The sequence below is a fragment of the Python bivittatus genome, unplaced genomic scaffold (genome assembly GCF_059951505.1).
Source record: "Python bivittatus isolate LINGU-HERP-01145 unplaced genomic scaffold, Pbiv_v1 ctg000590_np1212, whole genome shotgun sequence".
NCBI lineage: Eukaryota > Metazoa > Chordata > Lepidosauria > Squamata > Pythonidae > Python > Python bivittatus.
The window spans coordinates 26,319,240-26,346,113 of record NW_028277086.1 but is presented as its reverse complement, the minus strand read 5'-3'; the positions used below and the strand labels follow the sequence as shown (position 1 = coordinate 26,346,113).

General features: G+C 36.3%; 1 protein-coding gene across 1 annotated transcript in view; it reads right to left on the bottom strand.

Annotated features, from left to right (window-relative positions):
• Positions 1 to 26,874, bottom strand: part of MMP16 (matrix metallopeptidase 16) — a 173,669-nt gene that overhangs the window by 49,711 nt on the left and 97,084 nt on the right. Inside the window, exons 5-6 of the mRNA XM_088149148.1 lie at positions 23,608 to 23,769; positions 18,794 to 19,008 (exon numbers count right to left, since the gene is read on the bottom strand). Coding sequence (XP_088005274.1) covers positions 18,794 to 19,008; positions 23,608 to 23,769 — 377 coding nt within the window. The remainder of the gene's footprint in view (positions 1 to 18,793; positions 19,009 to 23,607; positions 23,770 to 26,874) is intronic.

Below are 26,874 nucleotides of genomic sequence, written 5' to 3'. Positions count from 1 at the left end.
TCTGGAAGAAATAAGATTAGAAAAGGCCAGTACATATTCACTTATGTGGCATTAAAAAGTGGAGGATATTACCATCAGTCCTTTGCCATGTTCAGATCTCTCACTGATCACCTTTTGGTGTGCCAGTGCTGCTGCCCCACTCTAAGCAGAGAGTGGGACATATTAGGTTAGTCTGATCCAGGTAACTAATGAATCCTGCAGTGCTTCAGGAAGAGCATGGGATTTTCTTGAGGAACTAATGGATGGTTTGACTGAGGCCTTGGTCAAAGGAATGGGCTTGTGGCAAGGGCCTGGGATCAGATTGCTCCTATGTGACCTGTCACTCACTGTGCATTGATCTCGAGGTGCTCCTTGATTTTCTGAGCAACTTAGGAAGATGAAATACCAGAGGAGACACCTAAAGCATCATCGAAGAAAGACAAAGAGTGAAGCCAACCGAATACAAATAGGAGCCAATATTAGGGGTTCTATTGTGGCAATGAGCATGATTAAATGTAGCTATTTTTCTACTCTTGTGGTATCTGCAGATAGCTGCCCAGTAGCCCTTTTTAAAATAACTGATTCCTTGCTGAAGAGGGACAAGCAACAGGACCATCTTTACAGCTGCTATGAGGAATATTTGGGCATTTGAAGGCTAAAGTCGCTCAGTTTCACTTGGAGTTAGAATTCAATGTGCTTGTTATCACCTATAAAGCTCTTCATGGCACAAGACCTGGTTATTTGAAGGACCATCTGTCTTCCATAATTTCTGCCCATCTTATATGATTGGGCAGAGTCATCATCCTTTTAATCCCACTAATTAGACAGTGTCACTTGATGAGATCTAGGAAGTGGGCCTTCTCTGTTGCACTGCCTGTCCTCTGAAATGATGTCCCCTCAGAGATTCATGTGGCCTCCACCATGACTCTATTTAAATGAGCCCTTGAAACCTGGGTCTTCCCCCTGGCCTTAGATTAGAATGGTTGGTGGATTCCTTGTGGGATATAGTATTGGCATTTGTTATCCAGACATTTGTTTTATATGATGTATGTATTGTTCTATTTTTAATTATCTTGTATTTTGGGCTGCTCATCACTGGGATGGAGTCTGTTGGCCTATAAATTTATTTATTTATTTGCCATTAAGATCACTGAATACTTGTGCAAATAATTAAGCATACATTTCTAACCTAAATTTATACTGAATTAATATGGAAGCCTTTGTAATATACTGGTTTCAGTCAATGTCCAAATTTTTCACTTAAGTGACTTGTCACAGCTCTAATGCTTATTCTATGTATTCATTCTATATAACTTCTTAATACAGGTAGTCCCTAGTTTAAGAATGAGTTCTGTTCCCAAGGTCTGTCCTTAAGTCAAATTTGTATGCAAGCTGGAACAGTATTATTGTATAATACTGTATAAGTAGTATTGTGTAATTAACTCGAACCCATTGTGTATTTAACTCGAATCACTGTGTATTTAACTTGAATTTTGCTACAATAGGCTCTGTTCTTAACTATGGGTCATCCTTAAACTGGGCATTCTTAACTGGGGACTACTTGTAACATATGCAAATGTGCAATCTTTATGATCCATCAATTCTAAAAGGCCTTCTGACAATTTCTGTCTTTTTGCTTTTGCACCTTCTGACCATTCCTGGGTTTTGCCTTTGTGTCATGGCTCAGTTCCAAAGCAGGAGAATGCCCCTACTATTAATTCTCACACCACTGCAAATCGATACTATGCTCTTCACATTCATAAATGTTTGCTGTTCTAGTGGTGCACCATCTACTAAATGGTCATTTAATACACTAACACATTTGCTGACAGAAAATGAAATCCATGACCAGTTGCTCCTTTAACACTGTCTTTGTGATGCCAAAAGCTTACTATAGAGACACACCAAAGCTTCTTGTGTTGGATGATTTCATTCCACCAAACCACATGTAATCAAAGTATTCAGTCAAAGATACAGTCCACATTCTAACACCTACTACTACTACTACTACTACTACTACTACTACAAAAACAAAATATGAGACAGTACAGCCAGAAGCAACATTCAGCTGGAAACTGCAGTTTTCCAACTTATTTTCTGAAATTGGTTTGTTAACACTAGATGTTATGGTTTCAGTTTTCACAGAAAAGTTAATAAATGAAACAGCTCTAGGGTTTTTAAAGACAGAGAAACACAATCCTATCAAGAAAGACCTTCCTGGATTTATGACATCTGCTATCCCACTGTGCTCATCACTATCTTCCCAATTCGAAATTCAGGAAAGCTATTATTTTATTTTGCACTTAGTTATTATTAATTAGCTGCATTTAGTAGTTATTGATAAATGATGAATAGTTATTAATAACTAATCATTACATACCACTACTATTCAGAAACTACAAAGGCAAAGTACCACAAATTAAAATAAAAACTTTAAAAACCAACTATGAACATGCCTTAAAACAATAAAAGCAAGAATAAAATTACTAAACAGCATGAAAATCTGGGTCTTAATACTTTATAAACTTTGAGAGAGTAGAAGGGGACAATAATGACAATGAAGGGAGCACATTAGCAATGTGTAAACAGACTGTTTCAAAATTGAAAACTCCCATCTTGAGTGTGAAGCAAGCTGTTTTGATATTTTTGGAAGAGTTCTGAACTTGAAACATATCCAATAATGATCAAAACAGTCAATTGTGTACACAAAATAGCTGCTTCACACTTGAAATTGGTCATTTTGCTTTCAAAATAGGGCATTCCAAATTCAAAGCTTCAAATATGAAATATTTTGCACCCCCATAGTACATGGTGTGGTTTAAGAAGACAACCAAGGAAAGCGTTTTCTCACGTTTGTTAAGCAGCTTCTGTGAATGTTATTTCCACAAAAGTCTCTCTCCTGTTGATCTTAATAATAAAACATATGAAAAACAAGGCAGTTACTTAATTAACAGACTTCAGGCTCAGTTGGAGGACAGGGCAGTAATAGGCTAGGTGGTACTGAGAGCAAATTTGATCCCAGTAGGGAGATGAATGATGGAAGGAGTTCAGATTTAGGTTAGAAGTTAGTGTGGAGATCAGATCCTCCTTTCTCCTTGTCCATTTTCAGTGAGAGAAATGTGGTAAAGTCAAGAATTGCCTACATGGTTCTCCTTATGTTGTTAGTTGATGGACAGTGACAAAATGAAGCAAAATAAATTAGTTAACACGTCTATTTTGCAAATTCTAAAAGCTTAGTTTTCATACTGTGAATCCACCATAAGTACTGTTGAATCTGGATAGCATGCATCTTAATCTCCATCTGGATAACATGGTCTGGATCTCTTTCATACCTAAGAGCATGTAAAACTCTTGGTGCATGTTCAATTTAAACAACATTCCATTTGACAGAGTTCTGAGCATTACATCATAACTATTTTGCTCTAAAACTGAGAAGCAATCACACATGCACACACACATATGTATTCTGTATATTTTGGGCCTTTGAGTCAGTCTTGATCCCTGGCAACTGGTGCTTGGACTGGAACCTGCATTTTTCTTTCTGATATTTTTGGAACTGGTCTGCCATTGCCTTTTTCTAGGGCTGGCTTTGTGCCTTGAGCAGGACTAGAACTCAGTCTCCTGGTTTCTAGCCTGATGCCTTTAATCACTGCACCAAACTAGTTCTCATATTTATGTAAGTATGTACTTATTGAGAATTATGTCAAGGACATTCCTTGATATTCAGCACCCAGTTCAAAAAAGCGATCCCTAATAATTATAACTTTCTTGCTTGATTTTTATAGAACCCAAATAAAGAACATTAGTTCTGCTGTTACACAAAGGCAGTTTGATCCTTAAAGCCCTAAAATGTTCCAAGCTTTCTCATCATGTTTAGAACTGGGCAGCAAAGATAGATTTACAGACTGTATTGTTGATTTGATATTCCTTTGCTACCTGCCCATAGTAATCACAGACAACTGGAATGTAATTCATCATTGCAGGATTCAACGTCTTGATTCAAGTTGAGAGGTGATAAAGAACAGTCCATATTAGTTTTCTTTTAAGGCATGTCAACTTAGGTAATCAGGTGCAGTATTTCAGAAGGTCTGACTCATACAACAGACATATTGAATAGTTCAGGTTGTATTTATTAAACAGTACATGTAGCTAGCAAGATAAGCACAGGATGAATTCTTGAAAAGGATTTGGTATGCTATTAAAGTTTTGGTCTTCAGCTCTCATTACCCCCAGTCAATAAGACCAAAGGTAAGTGGTTATGGGATCTGAAATTTGAAATGTATAGATGACACTAAGCTGTATTTCTGGGACAGAATGCCTTCAAGTTAACATGGAAAGCTTGCTTTGGGATTGGATTGTGTCTGTGTCTCTCTGTGTGTGTATAACTAGCATATTGGGTCACTGTGCAATGGTTAGCTAAAAAAAAGTGGGAAAAAACCACATTTTTAATTCTGGGTAGAATAATTTACTATATAAAGTTACCTGTCAAATCATTTTTATATATTTACAAATGTATTTTATTTCTCCCTGAATATTCAGTACATCTTCCCTCTTGCTAATGATGTAGCAATCTAAATCTGAGTTTTCTGCCTTATATCTCACTGTGTGACCTATTATCATGTAGGTTCAAATAAAACAAATGTAGCTTAGGGTTTATGAACACACTCATCACTAGATTCTCCATGTGCTGGCTCTTTAAAATTATATAATACTGTGCACTCAGACTTTCACCCTAACTAACCAGAGTAAACAAACAAAAAACCCCTGTAAAATATCACACAGTTTATTCTCCTGATTGGTAGAGGGAAGAGGTTGGGAACAAATGATAAAATATGCCTTAAATGAACCAGAAATTTTGGGCAAATAAGTCTTAAACAAGCCAATGTCCATTGGAAAAAAATATGCTTGGGAAGGTGAGGTGGGGCAGGGTGTGGGTGGTGGTGGTGAAGAATAGCTGGTCTGATCAAACATTCACAACTAATCATAAGTTACAACTGGTGGTTATCTAAGCATAATCACTTGGGATGCGAAATGACAAAATAATCAGAAATACAGCAGATGTGTAATCTGAGTTATATTTACAGTGTTATTTCCCATATTTCTGCACATCATACATAAATACATAAATACATATACACACATCCACACATACCCAAGAAATACCATGAAAAGAGGTTCATAAATAAAATAAAATAAAACTAACATGATAGACTTACTGAAATCAATGAAATTCAAAATAGTCACAAGTAGCTTAAGTTCTACTGATCTACTCTAATTCTGGATTCAGCCCAAATCTAAATTTTTATAAAGTTAAAATATAGCAAGTGTCTTCTTTTAAAATACATTGATTTACAAAAACAATGCCAAAGTCCATATTAATTTTGCAATGCTAAATTACGAGCATTTGCCAAATACTGTAGATTAAATTCTGTTTTTACATATAATAAAACTGGACAAAGATATAATATATCCTGGATAAAAATATCTGAGAGATCATTATAAATGACACAGCATTATGCATTTAATTTATTGTTGTTGACATCTTATTGGAAGCAAATGGCTACAAGTCCAAGAAATGCAATCCTGTCTATCAGCTGATCATTGATGAAATTCATATAATCATGTATATCAGCTCTGAGTTACTGAACAATTGAGATTTCATTACAGTATAGACCCCTGCACTGGCAAGTATTTTCCATTTTTCAGAAAGGTCTGAATATTTAAGGTCTATTGATGTTTACTTGGATAAAGTTCCACTGTGTGCAATGGGAATTTCTGGTGGAGTTCTAATGAACTTGGCTGTTAACCAAGTCTATGCAGAAATAAATCCTCATATGTTCAATTCTTCTCCTTCTCAAGAATGTAGAGAAATGTAGCCAACTTATCTTCCTTCATATTACTATGTGTGTTCAGAATTAATAAATAAAAATGGTTTCCTGTGTTTAATTCCTTATATGCATAGGCTGTACAACCAACTATAATTGGGGATAGATTGTACTGAAGCTCTATTTAGGTATTCTAATATTTTGCTTTTGTTTTTTCCAAGGCCTAGCCCATCTTTGACTGGATATGATTCATTAACAAGTATGGATAATATCTTTGCTGCTGAGACTACTGAAACCTCCTATGCTTACCATTTCCAGAAATATAGACATGGCCATATATATTATTCATATGTAAATGCAGCTGGAACGAGAGAAATGCTCCCAAGGGACTGGAGGCAACCCCATTTAAAGACACTGTCTGAAAAACTGTCTGAAGCTTGCAATATTTCCAAATGCAACAAGACAAGCACAGCTAAATAAAGAATAATGGCAGCCAAAGGCCATTGTGTAATTTGCTTGCCTTCATCCAAGCCCACAAAGAGCATAACATCGGGTATCACACAAAAAAATAACACCTACTAAAACTTGATACTAAAGCAAAGGCAAATTAAGCAGAATTAGTTCTACAGTATTAAGCAACCAAAGTTAACAGCTTTTGTTTTAATTTAATTTGACTACTGGGGAAACCGCAAGAGAACAGCAACACCCAGACATAAAAGAAAGCAAGGTCTGGGCTGGCAATCTTTCTTCTTTTGAAAGCCACATTATCTGAGGGCTAAACATTCAGAGTAGGGGGGAATGTTAATGATTGATAGGACTGAAACAAATTGATACAATTAGAAGCTTTCCTTTCTCCCAAGCAGCAAATTGCCAGGGAAGGCACAGATACGTATATTTATTACAAGGACTCCAAACTGCTTAGTTTCAAGCATGAAGAGACAGCCAAGGGCTTCAAGGTGCTCATTCTGGACACAGAAAAATTAACTCCTTGGGACACAAAATTTCTTAGCCTGGTCCACCTTACAGGACTGACATCTACCTCTTGAAATTCACCTGGGCGTGAAAAACAGGGAAGGAGTCTGATAGTATCCATGGCTGATAACAGAGATTTTGAAGGGTATAAAGTAGTCCAAATGGGTTTACAATTCCCAGAATTGTAGTCCTGAAGGCTGATGTGCAAGTAGGCATAACTGTCTAAGATTTTAACTATTTTAAGAGATTATTCCATATTACGACTTCTTTTTCTTCGTTCATTCAACTATGACATGCATTTTCTTCTAGTGTTCTGGTATCAAAAGAAATAGTTAAAACTCCAAATCTTAATAAGAGGAAGATCTCTAAAATGCTACAGAAAGGGAAGGAAGGCGACCAGAATGCATCTTTATTCTGTTATGGAGTGGTTCTACTCAGGCTATCAATAATCTTCATACCAGGGCTACATACAGTGTAAGAAGAATGGTTCTCCCAAACTAGGTTACACCAATGGCATGATTGCAATTCCTCTGGCATTAAAGAATCTACTTGATGGCTTAGATTACAGGATTTGATCTGGTTTCTGCTACTGCTCTGGCATCAGCAGCTGACCACTCATTCATTCAGTCAGTCAGTCAGTCAGTTTGTAGAGCTGCCCATCTCAACAAGTGAATCTGGGTGGCAAACAAAATTAAAATAAAATAAAATAAAAACAATTACAACAATACAAACATTAAAATACATAGCAGCTGAGAACTATCATACCCCATAGTCACTAGCATAAACAAGAAACAGGTCCCTACACACACTTAGCACCCTAGGCCCAGGCACAGAACTAGGTCTTTAGGGCCTTATGAAAAGCCAGCAGGGTCAGGGACATCCTGATTTCTGGAGGGAGAATATTTTATCATTTGTCAGGTATTATTTTTTTACCCCAGGCTCCCCAAGACACAACATTGGTCCAAGATATTGTAGGAGGAAGTGCTGGCTGGCAGCAACCAACATTATTGCCCAGAAAGTCTATGGAGCAATGTTGCTCACAAAAGAAGCTCTATTACCATCACTAACTTTAAAAGCAGCAAAATAAAGTAAAAGGTTATCTACAAGGTAAAGATTCTCCCTGAAATGCTGCCACTTCCTAAGAGTCTTCTCTCCAATCCACCCGCAAATCTGAATCCACAATTTAACCTAGAATGTTTTGAAGAGAATATTTGTCTCAACCCTAAGGACTGTGGTTCCCTTTGTGGCTGAGTCAAGCCACTCGACAAGAAGGGACCAAATGTTATGGGCATCCAACCAACTTTTGCAATAACCCAGGCTAGCTTAAGAAATTTTGTTGCCTGAGGTGCAGGCCAAGAAGGACCCCTTTCTTACACTATGTCCAAGCATGAACTAGAATGACAGAATCTGAACCTAGAGAGAAGACAGAATCCTCCACTATATCAGCAGTAGCACTGTAGGTTAGAAAGAACAGCAGATAATGTAGCTTATGCCGCTCAGATCTCCTGCTACAAGAGGAACAAGCGAGGCTTCCTGCTAATAGCTACCTTACTGATAGCAACAATGAAGAAGTTGCTTGGAGTAATGGGTTGGAATGGGTGGCTCTCCTGAGCTGTAGGTCTTCTTGGGACACCTCTGACAGTACGCTCCAATCTTTCCAATAAGTAATTTACTAAGCTTATGGTTAGGTCTAATATACTCAATAAGAAACCAAGGCTACAATTTTTAAAATATTATTGCTATTTACACTGATGACAGTGTTTCCAAAGGCATTTCCAATTGTTTTTCAAATGTCTACCTAAATTAGTTGAAAGGCTATCATTTTGTAACAAAAAGAAAATTTAATTAAGCCTTGTGCTTGGCTGAAGTGTTCTTGCAATTATTCCCCTTGGTTCTATTAGTATGTATTGTTAATACTACAAGATAACACTTGTTTGTGATAAAAAAAAAATGGAGAGATGTCTCAGTGTAGTTTAAAATTATTCCAGGCTGAGAATTTTTGTAATTATTTCTGTCAATTATGCTTTTTTTGTTCTCCTGCCAATGGAATAATTTTAATCAGTTCATGGAACAGATTTGAAAGCAACCTTTCCCCTTAGCTCTTGGAGCAAATTCATTCTATTTGGTGAGATTTGCATTGGATCTGTCTATAAAGAACTTCAGTTAACAAATTACATTAGTGTTTGATATAGAACTATCACAAATAAAATGTTAGCTAACCTTTGATCTTCAACAGATATGGATCTATACAGGTAGAACTTGTATGAAGAGTTCTTTTGGGGATGACTGGATTCACCACCACTTAGATGATAACTTTACACAATGCTGTATTTATTTTAGCACACCTTTTCTCCAATAATAGCCAGTTGCCCTGGCTGGGCAAAGTTAACTCCACCCTCCTAGCCCTTATGGATTGGCTTAGCCATGTAAACAAGTGTGTGAATTCAGTCCTTACAGCTGTTACAGGTCTAAAGTGATATGCAATCCTTGCCTTCTTCCAAAAATGCTTGCACTCATTGGGGATTATATGCTGCTTTATAAACCCAGTTGCCCAGCAAAATTGCTGACAAGCTCCAGGCTAAGCATCAAGCTTTGCTCTTAACAAAATGTTGCTATTAAGCTGAGCTCCAGGCAGTGATCAAGCCAAGATGGCTGCTTACTGTTGCTTGTAGTCCTGTCAGTTGAAGTCAACCCATTTGCTTGCCTGTAGCTGATGCACTTATCCAGACACCACTTCCCACTTCCTCATCAGTTTGCTGTCTCTTCTTCATCTCCTTTTCTTTTTTCTCCTTAAAAATCATTGTTGTTGTTCAGTCGTTAAGTCGTGTCCGACTCTTCGTGACCCCATGAACAATATTGCGCCAGGCCTTCCTGTCCTTCACTGCCTCCCTGAGTTTGCTCAGTTTCATGCTCATTGCTTCAGTGATGCTATCTAACCATCTCATCCTCTGCCATCCTCTTCTCCTTTTGCCTTCAATCTTTCCCATCATCAGAGTCTTTTCCAAAGAGTCCTCTCTTCGCATTAGGTGACCAAAGTATCTGAGCTTGAGCTTCATTATCAGTCCTTCCAATGAGCAATCAGCGTTGATTTCCTTTAAGATTGACTGGTTTGACCTCCTAGCAGTCCAGGGGACTCTCAAGAGTCTTCTCTAGCACCACAGTTCAAAGGCATCAATTCTTCGGCGCTCAGCCTTCTTTATTGTCCAGCTCTCACAGCCATACATTACTACTGGAAAAAACATAGCTTTGACTATGCGGATCTTTGTTGGCAAGGTGACATCTCTGCTTTTTAATATGCTATCTAGGTTTGCCATAGCTTTCCTCCCAAGGAGCAAGCGTCTTTTAATTTCATGGCTGCAGTCTCCATCTGTGGTGATCTTGGAGCCCAAATAAATGAAGTCTGTTACTGCTTCCATTTCTACCCCTTCTATTTGCCAGGAATTGATGGGTCCAGATGCCATGATCTTAGTTTTTTTAATGTTGAGTTTCAAGCCAGCTTTTGCACTCTCCTCCTTCACCCTCATCAAGAGGCCCTTTAGTTCTTCTTCACTTTCTGCCATTAGGGTGGTATCGTCTGCATATCTGAGGTTATTGATGATTCTCCCTGCAATCTTAATTCTGGCTTGTGATTCTTCCAGCCTGGCATTTCTCATGATGTACTCTGCATATAGGTTAAATAAGCAGGGTGACAGTATACAGCCTTGTCGTACTCCTTTCCCTATTTTGAACCAATCGGTTGTTCCATGACTGGTTCTAACTGTTGCTTCTTGGCCCACATACAGATTTCTCAGGAGACAGGTAAGATGGTCTGATACCCCCATCTCTTTAAGAATTTGCCACAGTTTGTTGTGATCCACACAATCAAAGGCTTTTGCATAGTCAATGAAGCAGAAGTAGATGTTTTTCTGGAACTCTCGTGCTTTCTCCATGATCCAGCGAATGTTGGCAATTTGATCTCTAGTTCCTCTGCCTCTTCGAAACCCAGCTTGTACATCCGGTAGTTCTCGGTTCATGTATTGCTGAAGCCTAGCTTGTAGGATTTTGAGCATAACCTTGCTAGCATGTGAAATGAGTGCAATTGTGCGATAGTTTGAGCATTCTTTGGCATTGCCCTTCTTTGGAATTGGAACGTAGACTGACCTTTTCCAATTCCGTGGCCACTGTTGCGTTTTCCAAACTTGCTGGCATATTGAGTGTAGCACTTTAACAGCATCATCTTTTAGTATTTTAAATAACTCAGCTGGAATACTGTCATCTCCACTAGCTTTGTTGTTAGCAATGCTTCCTAAGGCCCACTTGACTTCACTCTCTAGGATGTCTGGCTCAAGGTCAGTGACCACACCAGCATGGACATCAGGGACATTAAGATCTTTCTTGTATAGTTCTTCTGTGTATTCTTGCCACCTCTTCTTAATCTCTTCTGCTTCTGTTAGGTCCCTGCCTTTTTTGTTCTTTATCATGCCCATCTTTGCACTAAACGTTCCTTTGATACAGTATCTCCAATTTTCTTGTAGAGATCTCTAGTCTTCCCCATTCTACTGTTTTCCTCAATTTCTTTGCACTGTTCATTTAAGAAGGCCTTCTTATCTCTCCTTGCTATTCTCTGGAAATCTGCATTCAGTTGCTTATATCTTTCCCTTTCACCCTTGCTTTTCACATTCCTTCTTTCCACAGCTATTTGTAATGCCTCATCAGACAGCCATTTTGCTTTCTTGCATTTCTTTTTCCTTGGGATGGTTTTAGTTGCTGCCTCCTGTACAATGTTACAGACCTCCGTCCATAGTTCTTCAGGCACTCTGTCTACCAAACCTAATCCTCTAAATCTATTCATCACCTTCACTGTGTACTCACAAGGAATATGATCTAAGTCATACCTGAGTTAAAAATTTATATTTGCCTGGTTGCAGAATATATAATATGCATGGAAGCCATTCTTGTTTAAATTTGGATAAACTTCTGTTGTGAATATATGCTGTTAATTTTGCCATTTCTGCATATTTTCCAAGTTTAAGTTCCCAGTCTGATATCTTCGGTAACATATCTCTTTTCCAATATTGTTGGAAAATAGGGTAAATATAATAGCATTATGATTACTCACATCTTGGTTGAAATGACAGTCTCCACCTAGGATTAAAATAAGGGTCCCTCCCCCCACCCCTAGTAGATTGTTCTAATTGTTCAAAGACACAGACATTGAGGATATCTAGAAATTTGGCTTCTTTGAGTAGTTTTCTAGTCTGTGACATTTTATATCCTCTTCAATATCCAAAACAATCCTTGTCCCAGTGCATTCTTCCCATTTAGCCTACTCAAGAGTTCAGAAGAAACTTTAATGCTTGCATATTTATATGTCAGATTGTATTAATTAAAAAATAATTTGTTTTTTTTTTCCTTACTGACCAGCATGGGTACATTTGTTTATTGTTATTTTCACTGTCAGACTTACCATCCTCCAATACAAACTGCTACAGAAAAGCATTTCTTCAAGTATTTAACTCCATGTGGATAGGAAAAAAAAAAAAAAACACCGAGCAGAGCAGAGCATATATGCCCCACTCCATTTGCTGCTTCTCCTTTATCCTCCCCAATCTGGAAATCCCTTTTTAGATGTGCAATTCAGAATTCTTACTTTCAGGCTGTAAACTGCACAAGAAGTATATGTGATCTTTCTATTCTAGATACAAGCTATCATATTTCAATGATTGTGTTATAATAATGCATATTCTTGCATTCTTTCTTTCTTTTTTTCCAACATCCAGAAATGAAATATGTGTTTACTAGTATAGCTTTGATCTCCTTTTCTACTTTCCAACCTTCACTATTGGAATCCTCTAGAAATCCCTAGCCAGCAAGCTGGGAGTTGAAGTCCACACCTCGTAAAGTTGCTAAGGTTGAGAAACACTGGGGTAGAGCATGGAGATAACCATGATGAAGGAATAATAAGAGCAGGTAAGTGAAAGTAAATAACAAGTTAGTCCTAGGAAAAGTGTGAGAAACCCAAATTAACCCTGCTTTGATTCTGTTTGATATAACAGTGGGGAGCAGGATACTCCATCAAGTTTCAAAATTCTGTTATTATACTTTACAATAATAAACCAGTATTCCTGTAATCCTTATGGTATCTGTTTCCTGACATGGCCTACCTTTGGCCAACAGGTTCCTATGGCTACAGGTACACTAAGAACCTTATAGAATTGAGGGGGGGAAAGTTTCAAAAAAATTTTTGGTGTTAACTCCAACTCCTACTTCTCCGGTGTCAAGCACTTTCCATTCTTCAACAGAGATTTGATATCCATCATGTCCCATTATACTGAAGTTACTAAAAAGCTGAAAAAAATCATCTATATTCATTAAAATCACTTGTTTGCCATAATACCTTCTTCATCTCTATCTAATAAGGCTCTAAATGCTCAAATCTGAAATGCAATTTTAATTATATGCACAGAGTTTACATTAATGAATAGGAAGAGGTGAGAACAGTTACAATTTCACTGCAACACAAGCAATTGTGGCATGCCTTGTAAAGTGCATTTCCATACAGCTCATCAATGTTCCATGTATTTCCTGTCGGTGAGAAAAGATTTCACATGGAGCTAAAACATTGTAAAAGTGATGGTGCAGTCTTTCTTCAACAAAGAAATTGTTGCTGCATTTTCAGCTTACTGAAGAAACACTATACTGAAGCTTTCACTATGTTTTAACTCCATATAAAATCTTTATAAGGAAGAGAAAATACTCTTACCAAAAACAGAACAAGAGAAACATAAATATGTCTGCATATCTTCCTCTATTGAATGAAAGATGACCTCCCTTGCCCCACCTTAATGGAATAAAGCTTGGCTAGTCAAAGCTGGCAGAGTCCACTCTGTGGTGAGCAGTGCTCTAAAACTCATAAAGGCATGACATCAGTTATGGCATCAGAGCTGCTCCTGGTATGTTGCACGCTGCTTCACATTTTACTTTTACATCATATTTAGGGATTCCCTGAACTGAATTAAGGAGTACCCAATATTGACCTATTAGGTAGCATATTCCATTTTTGTTCTTCCTCCTTTCCTAGTTGCCTTATTGTTAAAATATTACTGGACATGCAGCCACTGTAGTACAAAGAACTATGAAAGCCACTGCGATGTATTAAGTAATATGCATGATTTGAAGTAAGGAAAACTAAATTCAAATTTTCACTAAGCCTCAGAAAACAGTATCTCTGGATATTACAATAAATCAAATAACCTATCGATACACCAGCATAAGTATCTTTGAAAAGAGGTATGATACAAATGTAGTGACCCAAGGAGGAGAAAAAATACTGTGAACTGGTTTCAAAATGGGAAGAAAAACATGAAACAATGGACACACTCCATTATAGAATCAACAAGAAGTCAGCAAGAAGTAAAATGGCATTTTAGCTAAAAGCTCATTAATTAAGTATAGGCTTAGATTTCATCATCTAAGGAGAGGAGATTTATTCTTTCCTAGTCATGATTCATAATCACAATCAAGTGAAGCTAGAGGATTAGGAAAAAGGTAGTGTCATATAGTGAGGTTTAAGTAACTATTAACTCATCCTGTGCCTGCACTTAAGTAAGCAAGATGTACCTGCTTACTATTTGGCCAGTGATCCACTGATATTTCCAAAGATGGCCAATCATCTCTTGCCTTCATCGGGATAATTAGGGAGCCATCAGAGCTGGTTTCATGCTAATGCCTAGAGAGACAGCACTACTTGTAACAAAAGTTGCATTTTAAGATGTAGATTGTATCTTACATCGCAACTGAAAAGACACAAAGATAAGTTGTTTTAATCAATTGTTTTCATTACACTGTTGATTTCACCACTTCATCCAGTACAAAAATAAGTGAAATTTTTAATTTGGAAAAGTAACTGGCAAAATATAGGCACTGCGCTGCTCAGCTCTCTTTTACTTTTTCATAGTCAGTTTAATAAGCAATACCCTAATTCAGGATCCATGTTCTCCACTCAGAGAGCTGAATACATCCTATATAGATGGCTAGATGTCAGAATGCCAGCAATGTTTTGCTTTTTTCTCTGGAAATCAAAATAATCTATACTTCCAGCACTTTTCACTTTGTGATTAATTTCCACCAATACTTCTAAGCCATTCTGTACAACCTTCGCTATCAGCTAAGTAGTCAAACTTTCAGCAATTAAAAAGTCTTTTCACAAGGGGGGAAATCCTTACTGAACTATCTATCAGCGCACATAAAATAGGATGTGATATAAAACAAGCAATATTCACTAGGACTGGGTGGGATTAAGGATTTGAAAGCAAAAAGGTGCTTAGGAACATGTGGTAATGTGATGCCTTAAACCAGTGTTTTTCAAACTACAGAATTTTAAGATGTGTGGACTTCAACTCCTGGGATTCAACTCTCAGCATGCTAGCTGGTGAATTCTGGGAGTTGAAGTCCATACATCTTAAAGTTGCCAAGTTTGAAAGACCCTGCCTTAAACCAAACATGTTTACTCCTGAGATCATATGGTGGCAGTGAAAAAACATGACTGCTTTAAAAAGTTGTAGCCAGGTGAGATATTCACACTTATGCATGCTCTGAAATCTTTTTTTGCTTCTGAATCCAAAGTACTGTACATACTGTTTTAATATTCAGTTGATAAACTATCTGAAAAAGTTGGAAAAATAATTTTATTTATTGCATATTATTCTTGAATGCTTTTTCTTTCCAAAGAGGGATAGAATTATAAATAAAACATCAGAAAAAAACTTATATTTCACAGCACGCAATGCAATCTGTCATTTTTAGTCTCATTTCTCTAGAAGTAATTTCCACTAAATTCAGTGGGGCTTACTTTTAAGTAGACATGCATAGACTCCTCTAAGATTAGATGAATGAAAACAGTCTGTATCAAAGCTACAGTTTTTCTTTCATAACTAAAAGGGAGGCACTACACAAAATTACAGTTGATCTTTCCATCCAAAACCAGTTTTAGGCTGAAAATAAGATTTATTTTAGTGATGTAGTAAATAATTTATATTGTGTAAAACAAATTAGGGCATATTCTATTGTTTACAAGATGAATAGTATAACAAATGGGTGGGAATTTTAATATCCTGCTTAATGTCAAGTCAGAAAATTAGATTCTTAACCTTTCACTTCATTCACAAAGATGGATGGCCATAGGGTATTAAAATAAAGCCATAATATTACAAAGGCGTTATTCAAGATCTGGTAGTTCTGTCTGAAAAATAATTCATAAAAGTCACTCTTCTATGAAATGAAATGAAGCAACCATGAATCAATTACCCAGAAGCTATTTATTTTGTTATCAAGAAAAGTTATACATTCTACTAAGTAGTATTGTTAAACAATGTTCAGTTATTTCAATTTAATAAATGCCAAATTGCTTGGTCTCCTGGACTATTTTCACTGGACTCAATTCAGGTACATTTGTGTTAAAGTTGCAAATCTCCCATGACCAATTAATATATCATATCTGAAAAGACTGAAGTTCTACACTGGCAGAACCACCTGGGCAATTTTATTGGTGCTCATGAGCCTTCTGGTAAGTGAGTCCTCTCCTCTGTTGGTCAGTGAGGGAGGAAAACCTTTTAATTTCCCACAATTCCCTGCATTCATTTATTTCTTGGCATTATGTGAATTAAAATGGTAGTTTAAACTCAATTATCTGATAAAACAGAGAGCAGCAGTTCCACCCCTCAGTGCACACAAAACTTAAAGGTGGAGAGGTCAGAGCATCATCAGTAGGGAGACTCACAGGATGATATCACCTGGTGTCTCTATAAAGTTGAGAGATGCTGCCTGTAGTTCTGGCTGCTGTTGGTGATGGGAAATACCTCTTCAAATGGCTTGTTAAACACCGATAACACAATGTTGTAACAAATTTCATATAATTTGCGAAAAGCTCTCAAAGTTTATGTCTAAAGTGATGTTGACAAAAGAATGGTGACAATAGGAAGAAAATGAATAGCTATCTCTATTTCTGATTGTTTTTAATTTATGTGGGTCACAACCAGAGTAGGTTGTTTTCCAGATCTCTCTTCTTAGAGTACCTCAGTGCTCAACACAAAGAAAAGAACATCATGAGAGAGGAGGAAAAAGAATCTCCAGGGATATTTACAGAAATGCCATCCTCTTTAAAATAAGTATTTGGTGCATGATGAGTACTAAAAGAATACATAACCAAATTCTTAATTACTTCTGGATATGTAATTGTTTATGTTGTCTGTGGTAGATTTGGATTCTTGAATAAATGAAGACCCAGTGATGTCAGTGGGGAAGAATCTTCTAGGAAAAACACTTTTTAATGAGGGCTTTTTCTGGATATATAATTTGAGTACCCAAATAAATTGCCCACCAAATCAGTTCCCACTGCAGAAATCTTTGATATAGATAGGGCTTGGTCCTTCTACTAATATAGATGGATTAATATAGGGAATATCTTCATTAAAGGTTCCATACTTAATATTATAGAATATAGTAGGAATTAAAATCAAATTGTATAGTAGGAATTAAAATCAAAATTTATTATTTCATATAGAGGAGGGAAAAATCATAATATATTTTTAAAAACCTATACAAAGACCCAGATGAACTTATATATACTTATATGTAACTGGAATTCTTTGAGAGGTCTGGTATTAATTCACACAAATGGGTTATGCTGTTGTATGGAACATATATGTGAATCAAAAAACCCAACAGAAAGAAATTACATTGTCCTGTGACAGAGGAAATACCAATACGTATATTCTAATTTGTGGCCCACAATTTGATACAGCTTAATATTTGTTTGTGTGCTGCCAGTCCCAGATGAATTTCAGTAAAATTCTGTCACCTGTCAATCTGTTCACTGTATTTTAGATGTAATTTATATGCAAGGCCCTTATAAACAGTGCCTTTTCTACAGGATATGTAATTCAACTATAAAGTCACAGAAACATCTCCTATTGAATCAATTGCATTCAGTGCATGAGGGCTTGGGCCAAGGAAGATGTAAGGTCAAGATACAAAAAATACTATGCAGTAAACTAGACAGCCATTAGAACACATCTCCTATTAATCCTTAAATGTTGCTTTTTCAATATATCCCCTAAGAAAAGTTAAAAGACTCTCTGTATCATAGAAGCACATTTATTTAAATATTCACAAAATATTTATTTAAAAATCACAGCTCGTTCAAGAAAATATGAAATCAGAATATGTGTTTGCAAGCTAAAAGAGTATTACTTAATATTATCCTCTGTCTAATATTGGAATTTATACCAAAATATCTCGTAAAATTCAAAATTATGGCCCTGTTGCATTCTGGAAATCATACAAGAAAATGTGCCAGATCATTATTCTGTTCCAGTCAATGCATTTGCTTTGATTTGTTGTCTCTGAACCTTGACTGAAGTCTATTTAAAATCAAAATAAAAAAGGCATTCTAGTTCCCAGGATGGGTGCCATATGGATGCATCTTCAAACAAACAAGAATTGAACCAACCCAAAAACATCAGTAACAAAAAGCCTTCAAACACCTGCAAAGAGTTTCTTCTAACACCGGCCTCCACTCAGAATGTATCAAGGCAACCACAACACAATGACAAGCATCCTTTATAAAGCGTCTGATCTAATTATAAAGTTAAATTACAGGGTCCTTATACAGAAAACACAATAACAGCAATGAGCGTGGAAGTGGCTAAATTCCCAACCAAATCATCCCTATTAGCTTCTATTCAGGACTTGAATTATGCTTTTTTTATCTCTCCATAACATTCAGTATTTACTTACCATTAAATTTTTGAAGCATTGCAACTTTCAGCTGACACTAATTCATTCCCCAAAATAGAAGATTCCAGCCTTTTCTCTGTTAAACACATAAGCCATTCAGATGTTCATTTTATAATGTCTTTCTTGAACTTGGACAGAGCAAGAAAGCTCAGAAGCCCAGTCAGGCTGAATGAGAGCTGGTTTTTGAAAAAGCAAAGATGCGGTCCCTTGCTCTAACAATTAAAAAAAGAATGGCCGCCTACCTTGAAAACAAACATTTCCCGGCGGAGAATGGCTAGAGTATTAAAATTTCCATCACAGATATTGGGTTTGACACCAGGGTAGGAGGGCTTATCCCCTGTGGGTGGACGAGGAGCTTTAGTTCTGTCATTCTTCTTAGGATCGCCTGGAGGGACAGAACGATGTGGAGGTACTGTTGGCAAAGGTTTTGTTGGTGGTGGGATTCTGTCAGGTGGACCTTTAAATGAGAACAAAAACCCTCATGAGATTAATACACAGAGGCTGTATGATATTGAATTTATGAAGCTGCATAAGACTGATTTTATGAAATTCCACAAGAGCATGATGAAATAATTTTTCATTAGCAAGTTAAATGATCAGAGAACTCAACTGTGGGTTATTTTGGGGGATGGCAAAAAGTGATATTATTCAAGATGTCGAGAAATGGTTGTTGGAAATGTGTGGTCTCACTCTTTTGGAAAAGGCAATATTTTCTACCAATCAAAGGGTACAACAAGATGGGTTATAATGGCAGAGATTCTGTGATATCTTACAATAATATCTTGTTCATATTATAGTAGTGAATTCACTGGTAAACTAGTGACTTGTTGATAAGCATAAAATATAAGATTTTTTTCTTTTCCTTCCTAGTTTTAGTTTGTACTGTACTTTTAAAATTTTAAAGTTTCTTTTTTTTAAGATAAAATTGTTTTATTACAAAAATAAAGATATTTTTAAAAATGGGTTATTTTTGAATTCTTACAATTTTGAAGGCGTAGCTGCTTTTTTTGGAACTTTTACTTACTAATTAGCAAGTGATTAAGAAAAATATGTTTAAGCATTAATCTGTGCCTAAATTTAAGATAAATTAATTACATTGAGTAGTTGATTAAGACTTGTAGCCATATAAGCTTTCACACGTTTCTTCCTTTTTTAAAATAACTGCCCAGATTCCTTGGTTATAGAGAGATGTCTTAATATGCTATGGTAATATCTATGTATCTATCTATCTATCTATCTATCTATCTATCTATCTATCTATCTATCTATCTATCTCAGACCAGAAATGCACAAATTTGAATTGGTTGTTATTTTCAAGGCTAGACTACTGAAATTGAACAAATTAGATCTGCTCAAGTTTGCATAATTCCTCTCAGGTTGAATCTTTGGTAACTTTACGCATTTTAAAATTTATTCCACTTTTTTTGAGTGACTATAAATCACCACAGCTATGGCTATTTTATACTACCCTGTCCAAAAAAAACCCCCTAAATTATCCTTATGAGCTCTACTGTCTTCAGTGAAGAAACATGGGATAGATATATAAAAATTTTATATATATAATATATATATATATATATATATATATATATATATATATTATATAGTAAAACAAATTACTAGAGTAAAATTTAAACCACAAACACAAAAATACAAGTGATGAATGAAACTATCCTGTTGAAGAATTTCTATAAGTTAGTTTTTAAAAATAATTTTATATTAAGCTTTAGTTCATTAGAATGGATTCCAGGCTGGTCTACAAAATTAAGATATCAGATAGAAGAGCTAATAGGAATAGAAGATGTGCATCTAAACAAACAGTGTCTTGCAGCAACTTCAATATATTCAAGATAAATAAACAGAAAGTTTTCTATTTAATAGGAATATGCAGTTATTCAGAACCAAAATAAAAAAGGTGCTTCAGATCCAAATAGCTGCACATCCCTATTCTTTAGTCAATAACGAGTTAAAACATGAAATTTGCCATTACATTATCTTGAGGTTATAATTATCAATGGTTTAAATGGCTTAAGATGATCTTTGTCAGAATAACTGCTAAAAATATGCTTCCTTAAAATGGTGAGCCAGAGATAGGCTATCTGCAAATAACATGTGCTGAGAGTAAATGTGTTGGTAGTTTGGTAAAGCCAAACTTTGGCCTCTTCCTTGCCTGTCTGTGGCTTCTCAGTGATATTTAACTTTTCTGTATAAAAATAGAATGGTAGACAAAGATGTTTCTTTGATTTATCTAACAAACCCCTTTTCTCTCTCTCTCCATGACACATGCAACCAGAAAAGAAAATAGCATGATGTCAAGTAGAAGGCTTTGCTTCCTTGATATCTAGTTTTCTAGATGCAGAGAACAGTCAATAATATTTGGTGGCACCTATATTGCAAACTAAGTGTACATATTTATTCACTGCTTGTATTATATGTGTGTGTATGTATGTATGAACGCATATGTATGTTTGTATATTGTACTGTATGTAGTCTTTTTAAGACATTGATTAAATTCAGTTTGGCATGATCAAATTATAGTTATTGAGGAATACAACATTTGTTCATCTGAGCAATGTTTAATCCAAATATTAAATCACAGCCAATTTTTGATTTTATTACTGACACCAGAGGAATTATCTTGTAGCAGGCAATGTCCAATTTAAAAATGTGAAATTCAAATGAAAATGTGCACCTTTACAACTTGCTAATGAAGTCATGGCCAACTCCCAAGTTCCATAGAGATTTTCACAATTTAGCTTACAGCTGCTAGAAATTGGTATTTAGTATAAAGGCAAAATAACTTGTCTAGACTCTTCTGTCTAGATTACCAACTCATGAGGTCACGGGAAACACCACCTTCTGAGCTATACAGGAGAAACAGAACCATCTCATTCTCTCTGTGGAAAACCAGAATATGCTGGAACATGCAGTATGAAACTGAGCTACATGTACATTATGATGTTGTAATTATTCCTCCCAATTTCATCAGCCTTATCAACACATGTAGAAACTACAAATAACCTTAGCAAATCGTAAGAAAATGCACTTCCCCACTCTAAGCTGTTTCCAGACTAAACACATACAGAGATCCCAGACCAACCAAACAGAAAAGAAACCAAAGGAATGAGGGGGACACTGTTGAGCAAATAAAGATAGCTAAATCAAACTTGAAGACAAAAAAGTCAGCAATGAGTGAAAAGACAAAAATTTTAAAATGTCATGGCATAGGGCAAATGAAAAAGGGATAGGAGTTATTTTAGGCAAATCTGGTTGCTTGAACTATGAAACGCAAATAATGCTCCCTCTGCTACAAACTGATTGCTTAATCTTAAATTGTTTAACTATCCTTGGTGAAATCCTTAGGACATTTAGAATTATCTGCACAAAATCCAAAAGGCAAAGGAGACGTTATCATCTTAGCAATGGCAATGGCTCAGAACAAGTACTCCTTTTCAATAAAAATATTGATCTGGCATTTCTATCATTAAACAGAGTGAGGATCAGTTTATCTGTGAAGGAACAGGAACAATTCAAATGTATTTTTAGGAAATAAATGCTTAGAATGAGATAGAAGAAACATTGAAATGGAAATACTGGAGAGAGTGAGGAAAGTTGAAGAGCAAACAAATAAATACATACATTCTGTCACCTATATTCCTAATAATGAATGGACTAAAGATATGCAAAAAGAATGAGAGGAAGATGCCAGATGACACCACAACAGTAACCAAAAAGCACATATTTAACTGGCACAACACAAAATGAAGCATTTGGGGGGACATAAGCAATAAGCCTGTGTGAAACATAGAATCATAGATTTGGAAGGGATTTTGAAGATCTTCTAGGCAGAAATTCTCATACCATCCCAGACCGATGGCTGTCCAACTTTTACTTGAAAGCCTCTTGGGATGGAGCACCCACAAGTCCAAGAGGCAGGCTGTTTCACTCTTTAATAGCTCTCATGGTCATGGAATTCTTCCTTACTTCAAGTTTGGATTTCTCTGTGTAAAGCAATTGACATTCACTTCAACAAAGCAGTCTATTCTATGGAGGCCCTGTGATGTGCTTTGCAGAAGTGAAGAGATGACTCAATTTAACTCAACAAAGCAACTGGAGTGGCCCCCGACCATCATAGGGCCATGCTGTGGGAAAAGGCTGCATCACAACCTTCTCCTCCAGTGCTGGCTGAAGTGCTTCAAAACTGGACAGCTTCCAGTGCATATTAAAGTTGTCTTGCTGGGAAAATCTCCAGTGACTGGAGAAGTCTTCAGGCTATGCAAGGGTGGCACATGCTGCGGAATTGTCTCTAGCACTTGCTGAAAACATCAAGTTTAGAACACCTAAGGCACAATGCTAAGGGGCCTCCAAGCAGGCCATCTTCAATAGTCACTACAGGCAGTTCCACACCATTTGCCAAAGTTGCCCAGCTTGGAATCACTCTGGCCAGTACTGCAGGAGAAGGATTCCTTCAGCCCTCTTTTATAGGATTTGCTCTGTAGTGATAGACCAAAAGGTACTCCGAAGCAGAAGAATGGGGCCATTTTACTTCACCCTTTGAATTAAAGGGATCGGTTTTACTGAAGTGAAGGACCCTCTGAAGCTTTGCACAGCCCCAATAAACAACCATTATTATTATTATTATTATTATTATTATTATTATTATTATTATTATTATTATTTTGCATGTTCGTATATGCTCCATCATAACTTCAGGCCACAGCAGGTGGCAGCACTGAACTGATCTTGGCTGGCCCCCAAGAAAGATATGCAGGGTTTGACCTGGTTAATACTTGAATGAGAGACCAACATTCCAGGACTAAACTGAACTGAACTGAACTGACCAGACTAGTCTGAAAGACAGTGGTAACTGATTTCTGAACAATTACCATGAAAACTGCAGGAACAGGTATATATCACAAGATCACAAGGAGCCTTTACCATATCAATCTGCAAGCCAATTGACAGCTGTCCGTGAAACTGGCCATGTCTCAGTATATACAGCTGAAATAATCCTTTCTCACATTATATGTGTGTGTGTGTGTTTTTAAGAGCATACCGTATATCTGCTGGATTCCCTGCAAATCATCACTAGGTAGTTTGAAATTGTCAGTTTCCATGTACTGGTAAAATGGAGCCATAATGGCAGTTGGATCATTTGAATGCTCCAATCCAAGGGCATGTCCCAGTTCATGAACTGCTACTAGAAACAAATCATTTCCTGGAGGAAAGAGAAAAAAAAATATATTGTATATTTACATACCCACTGATTTAAGCAAGTTATGTAAAAGCATCATTCTAATAATTTTCAATCAAGGTTTGCCAAAATTTCAGGCCTGACCTCTACATACATCCTACTTTGTAAGGCCCCAGCATGTGTTGAAGATTTCTAAACAGAGGAGAACTCTAAAGGTGTCCTTTTTAACATCTTGTTGCTGTGAAATAAAAGTAGAACCACTGGGAGCTCATCTATAAAGAAAATGAAATGAAGCTAACAGGGATCTCAGGGGTGGTGTTCCATAGCACAGGTGCCATGACTGAGAAGACTTATTTTCTAGAATTCCCAGAAATGGCCTTGATGGCTGGGAATTTTAGTGCCTGAATCCCACATATGTGGAACATACACAGGTTGGAGAACCCTGATCTAATCAATACAAAACTTTAATCTGCTTGGTTGATTCCCTTCAAAGTCACCAGCTTACTTGCATCACTGCCATATCAGGCACCAATACAATCAGTTTTGTGTTTTAAAGCATCTCTGGCTTGAAGTTCTCTGCTTTCGTGTTATAAATGCCACACATGATATATTCACTGTTGAGACATTTGCTTCCCAGGAAATTAATGTCTGAGTTCAGCAGTATTTGGGTCCAGTGCATCAAGTGAACTAGAAGGTGATCTCTGCAATTCAACAAAGGTTGAGATTTCCCCCTCCCCCCAACCTCTTGGTTGCTTGACATGCCCTTCAGATGAGAAAAAAGACCGAGCTCAGCTTGCATTTATTCAAGCATTTTTAATACAACCATTGCCTTCCTATCACACTTGGAAATCACTAAGGCCGACCCAGGGACAACTAATCTTTCTGAAAATAATCACTTTTAATGTTTTTAAGGAGGAAGGCTGAAAAGAACTTCCTGGAAAAAGCTCCTGGATGGATAGATGTTTGCACATTTATAACAATATGCAAGTGTTCTAACTCAACACAGGAAAAAAAAAAAGGAATTCTAGCCCTTAAATCCATCAAAATGCTAGATTTTAAGCATGTAAAAATATACATTAGTCACTACCTGGAAATAAAGAACCAATTCTTCCAGGAAAGCCAGGTAAATAACTTTGATTTTATCTACTTCTGTAAACATCAGTGGCACATTAAAAACAATCAGATACATTTTAGAATATTCAGGTTAGTTTAGAAGAGGTTCTCTGTTTAAGAAACCATTTCTCTCAACTACAGATGTGAAATACCAGGGACAATTACCTTTTATGTCCTAAATTTTATAAGCTGTTTTGATAATGACTTTCCTAGGATATTTACAAGGCTTTGCTTGTAGTAATATGCTCTGATCTGTAATTTCCTATTTTTCTTCACCATCTCTGCTGTTGCTCCATTCAATCTAATTTAATCCTTGATTAAACCAGATTAGCCAGATTTAGTGATTTGCAGAGCAAATGGCTTATAGTAGATGAAGTACATCTTTGTAAAGAGTCTAGGAGGGACACTTTTATCTTACACTGAGATAAAACAACATAACCAGAGAGTTACCATCCCTAAAATGAACAGACTACTGGGATCTGATTGAAGGAGCTCAGCTGAATCATATAGATGGAAAGTGCCATTTAGGACATCAATTCAGCTATCAACTTAGTGCAGGAACCCAAATTAAAGAATCACAGACAGGTAGCTGTCAAACTTCCACTTGAATATATCCAATGAAGGAGAGCCCTTCACCACTCTGGGTAATTTGTTAAATTATTCTTATAGTTAGGAAGGGTTTTCTTTTCCCCGTTACATTCAATCAGAAACTGTCTTTCTGTAACTGAAATTTATTATTCCATGTCTAAAACTTTGGAACAAGAAAGAATAGGTGACATTCCTTAAGGTATTTGAAGAGTGCACTCAGGTTCCTTCTCAGTCATCTTTTCTCAAGGTCAAACAAACTGAAGTTCTTCAATTTGTTTCCCACCCATAGGAATTTCAGTCCCTTGATGATCCCTGTTGCCTGACTCTGAACCTTTTGCAATTGCTCTGAATCCTTCTCAAAGTGTGGTATCCACAACCTGGTACTCAAGGTAGACTCAGACCAATGCGGAATAAAGTGGAACATTTACTTCCTATGTTTTGGAAATTCTATTTTGATCAATGGAACCTAAAACTGCATTTCTCTTTTTTGCAGCTACATAACACTGTTGGTTAATATTCAGTTTGCAATGAATTACTGCTCCAAAAACTCTTTCACAAGTATTACTACCATCCCCCATTCAATCATTGTAACCATACGTTAACACATTTGATCATTACATTTTGATATACCAGATTTGAATATAGTATAGTAGTTTTGAATATAGTTTTATTTTTATAGAAAATATAAATGATGTATTTTTCTATCATTGTTCTTTCTCTGTAATTTACACTGTTAAGTTATTCTTTAAAGTATTATGAAAATAATATAGGTTTCTTCTTTTGGTTTGGTATTACAGATACTAAACAAAGATACAGATACTTAACAACTAAATAGTTGTTAAAGATTAATTGTCTTATTTTGAAATTTTACCTCTTCATTTATAAACGCGTTGAAATAAAGCAATGTGCAGACACTCACTTATAAAACACAAATAAATGAAAAAATGTTAGCACTTGCTTTACAGTTGACAAGAGTCATATACCAAGGTCAAAGATAAACCACAAAAATAGTGAAATGGAAAATCAGTTTTAAAAGGAGAAGAGAAATTATTTGCCCAAGAAAAAAAACCCAAAAACAAAAAAACCTTCAAACATAAATTGCAAACAATATATATAAAGAGTGAAGGAACAAGCAGTACAAGAGCTTAACAATGCTAGACAATAAGCCCTCTTGTCCTGTGATTGGAATTCTGGCTGTAGTACAAAAAAGATTTAGTTCCTATTGAGGTGAAAGTATTTCCAATGTATCAAAATTATTCAATGAAGTATTCTAATAGCCTCCTACAAGGCACTGTGAACAAATAACATTCATTCAAAAGAAAATAGAAAGTTATATCACAAAAACATGATGTCTACATTTCTAACCGAAATCGACATAACATTGTTTAGTAACATATTATGTAGGAGTGATATGCCTTTTATTGAGCA